Source organism: Salvia splendens, chromosome 3 (genome assembly GCF_004379255.2).
Source record: "Salvia splendens isolate huo1 chromosome 3, SspV2, whole genome shotgun sequence".
Classification (NCBI taxonomy): domain Eukaryota; kingdom Viridiplantae; phylum Streptophyta; class Magnoliopsida; order Lamiales; family Lamiaceae; genus Salvia; species Salvia splendens.
This window is the reverse complement of record NC_056034.1, coordinates 25,812,440-25,816,175: the sequence shown is the minus strand read 5'-3', so window position 1 is coordinate 25,816,175 and position 3,736 is coordinate 25,812,440. Positions and strand designations below refer to the sequence as shown.

The following is a 3,736-nucleotide window of genomic DNA, read 5'->3' as shown; positions in this document are numbered from 1 at the left end:
TTTGTGGTACAGAAGTTGATATCTCAGGTATAGATTGTACTTGTGTTATTGGTTCTTTGCTTGTGGAAACTGAAGTATCTCTTAGTTCCTCAAGAGCTACTTCACTGCTGGGCTTATGATTCATCACGTAGTCTTCTTCTAAGAACTTAGCATTTGTGCTAACAAATACCTTCTTATCTCGTAGACTATAGAATTCATAGCCTTTCGTTCCACTGGGATACCCTACAAACAAACATACCTCAGTACGAGACTCCAACTTTGTTGGATCTTTCTCCAACACGTTTGCTGGACAACCCCACACTCTGAGATGTCTTAGACTAGATTTTCGTCCAGTCCACAACTCATGTGGTGTTGTAGGTACTGATTTGGATGGTAAGTTGTTCAAGGTATAGCTTGCTGTGAGCAACGCGTGTCCCCAGAACGAAATAGGTAACTTAGCATAACTCATCATCGATCGAACTATTTCTAAGAGGGTTCTATTCCTTCGTTCAGCTACGCCGTTCTGCTGGGGTGTGCCAGGCGCAGTCAATTGGGATTCAATTCCCGCCTCTGATAAGTAGTCCAAGAACTCACTACTAAGGTACTCGCCTCCACGGTCAGACCGTAGAGCCTTGATTGTCTTACCATGTCGCGTCTCCACAAGTGCCCTGAATTCTTTGAACTTTTCAAAAGATTCTGACTTGTGACGCATCAAATAGACATATCCAACTTTCGAGTAGTCATCAATGAAGGTGATGAAATACTGAAAGCCGCCTCTAGCTTGAGTAGTCATTGGACCACACACATCAGAATGAACGAGCTCAAGTACTTCCTTGGCCCTATTACCCTTGACCTTAAATGGTCTCTTAGTCATCTTGCCTTCCAAACATGATTCACAAGTTGTATAAGGTTCTATTTCTAGATCCTTAAGTAGACCTTAGTCTACTAACGCTTGAATCCTAGTAGGGTTAGCATGACCAAGTCTAAGGTGCCATAAGTACGTTTCGTTCATTGAAACAGAATGAGATTTTCTTTTTCGAGAAACTTTCGATGTTGAGTTAGATTCATTTTTATGTTGCATATACTGTGTAGACATTATAGTGTAAAGGTTGTTTTCCATGATACCACGACAGATATAAGAACCACATTTCTTGATAATGCATGAATCATCAAATGAAATCGAATATCCATCAGAAACAAGTTTAGAAACTGAAATTAAATTTCTTCTAAACGAAGGTATCAACAAAACATTGTTCAACACTAAAACTCTATCACTAGAAAAACGTAAATAAACGTCTCCCACTGCAACGGCTGCCACTCTTGTAGCATCGCCCAGCTGGATCTCGATCTCTGTTTCATTCAACTGCCTTGTTACCTGCATTAAATCAGGATCAAAGCAAACATGATCAGTAGCTCCAGTATCAACCACCCATTGCTGAGTAGATACAACTGCTAAACATGATTCAACAACGAATGCTTGGTGCATACCTGAGCCATTGGCCTTTTTAGGACAATCCGGCTTCTAATGCCCCTTTTTCGCCGCATTTGAAACACTTGCCACTTTGCTTCTTGTTCGTGTTCACCCGTTTCTTTTTGCCCTTAGCTATCTTTGGTGCTACAACATTCTGGGCTTTCTTCTTCCCCTTACCTGGCTTAGAGCCTGAGGAAGACGACCTAGAACTCATCATAGCAGCCTTTGTCTGGACCATAAGATCCTCCGCTGACTGCAACTCAGTCAACAGTTCAGCTAGGGTGTAAGCCCTCTTGTTCATCTTGAAATTGAGCTTGAACTGCTGATAGCTAGCTGGCAAACTCTGAAGGATTATAGTTACTTGGGACTCGGGATCAATGATCCCTCCCAAAACCTCAATTTGGTTGAGGTGGCTCATCATCTCGAGGACATGGTCCCTCACAGATGTGCCCTCCTTCATAACCTTAGTCATGATGCTCCGAAAGGCTAAAGATTTAGCCGCTCGATTCTGAGTACCAAAAAAGGTTATTAAGATTGTTCATAATCTCAGTAGCAGTGTTCATGCCTTGATGCTGATGTTGAAGTACTGTTGACATAGAAGCCAACATGTAGCACTTCGCCATCTCATTGGCTTTACACCACTTTCTGTATGTTTCTTTCACTGCTGCAGAAGCATTTGCAGCAGGTTCGGGTGGACATTCCGTAGTGAGCACATATTTGTACTCTTCGGCAGTGAGAACGATATCCAAGTTTTGTTTCCATACGATATAGTTATGACCTTCGAGTTTGTGTTCTTTAAGAATAGCGGAAAGAGGATTGAACGACATCTTGATTTGGATTTAGCTGAGAAAATGAATAGCTTATTGTTACAAATTGTGTAAGATTCTAAAAAGTAAAAACCATTAAAATAGTTTAGATTCTCACTACTGTTAAATATAATTAAGTACGCCTCTAGGGAGGTCAAGTAAAAGATTCATATTTAACAAAATTCTGGTCACAACATCGACGAATAGTCCAGAGACCACTAAGGTGGCATGGCCGCCAAACGTTTCCTAAGCTTGTACCATTGAATATTCACCCCAAGAATTTCGTTTCCGTATTGATACTCCTTCTAGGGAAGGTCGCACGCCACAAACAAAATTCTACAGTTATCTCACAAGTTAATTTAATCTTCTGAACTCTGCAATTTCTTAGGATTAAAGCTCCCACTAAGGTGGGTCGCGATAATATTGGAAATCACGTCTAGATAAAATTAAACTTTATTTTGAGAAGTCTAACCAATGAACTTGCTATTTCTTAGGATTAAGGCTCCCACTAAGGTGAGTCGCGTTAATATTAGAAACTGCTTCATACATAGACTAATTCTTTGGAGACCATATACGACAGGGATCGTAATTATCGCTTAGTTATTTTAAGGTATGGTTTTTCTTTTAATTATCACTTAAGTGAATTAGGCAGAAAGTTCACTTATATTAATTTCAAATTAATAGGTAGTTCTATTAAATCCATGAAATTAAACTAAGATAATTAAATAATTTGATTAATTAATAATTAATTAATTATAAATAATTAATCAAATATTTTCTTTAGTATTAATCGATTATTATTAAATAATAATAATATTAATTATAATACTTATCCTTTTCCATCAGGTTTAGGAAACCTAGATATAATAGGATTTAATTGAAAAATACTTATCCAAATCATCTTAAGATATTGATAAGGCTAATTTCATGCATCGGTCTAGGGGTTTTATTTCGTGAAATTACTGGGTCTAACGCACGATTTAAGCCAGGTGTGTGAAGGTTTTCGCTAGATCCAGGAAAAGAAGAGGACGCTTGCATGGTCCTAGGAAACTGGCGAAAAAGTGGACATTATGAAGGAAATTGCTTGACGGAGGAAGCTTCGGAGTTGAAGGGTAGAATAGGGATTTCTACGAAGACTCTAGAAGGCTATGTCCGCATCTATAAAAGGAAGAAGCATGCAAGCTGGAGGGATCTTCTCGGGGGAGACCTTGCTAACAGCCTGTAGCTTAGTCCATTCTCTTCACACTCTTGGGTTCTTTCGGTGGGAAATTCAGGGCACACTAGGGGGTTCACCTCTAGCTTTCATACATTTTGATCTGGTTGTAACACCGTCCTTCTTTAGGGCGAAGAAACAATTTATTTTCCGCTTTCGTGTCTGCTGAATTCGCCGAGCTTCGCTGTTCGAAGCTCGGACCTCTTTTGTTTCTGGATATTTCTTACTTTTATGCAAGTTTCGTTTTCGTTTACGTCGATCGTGATG

At 39.5% G+C, this 3,736-nt stretch overlaps 1 protein-coding gene across 1 annotated transcript; it reads right to left on the bottom strand.

Moving 5' to 3' along the window:
- Positions 1-1,484: 1,484 nt before the first annotated feature.
- On the bottom strand, positions 1,485-2,277 carry LOC121796788. Its single transcript, XM_042195568.1, has 3 exons — positions 2,038-2,277; positions 1,893-1,958; positions 1,485-1,793 (listed from the first exon to the last, which is right to left on the bottom strand). The coding sequence occupies exons 1-3, from the start codon at positions 2,275-2,277 to the stop codon at positions 1,485-1,487; spliced, it is 615 nt and encodes a 204-aa protein (XP_042051502.1).
- Between the last annotated feature and the right edge of the window lie 1,459 nt (positions 2,278-3,736).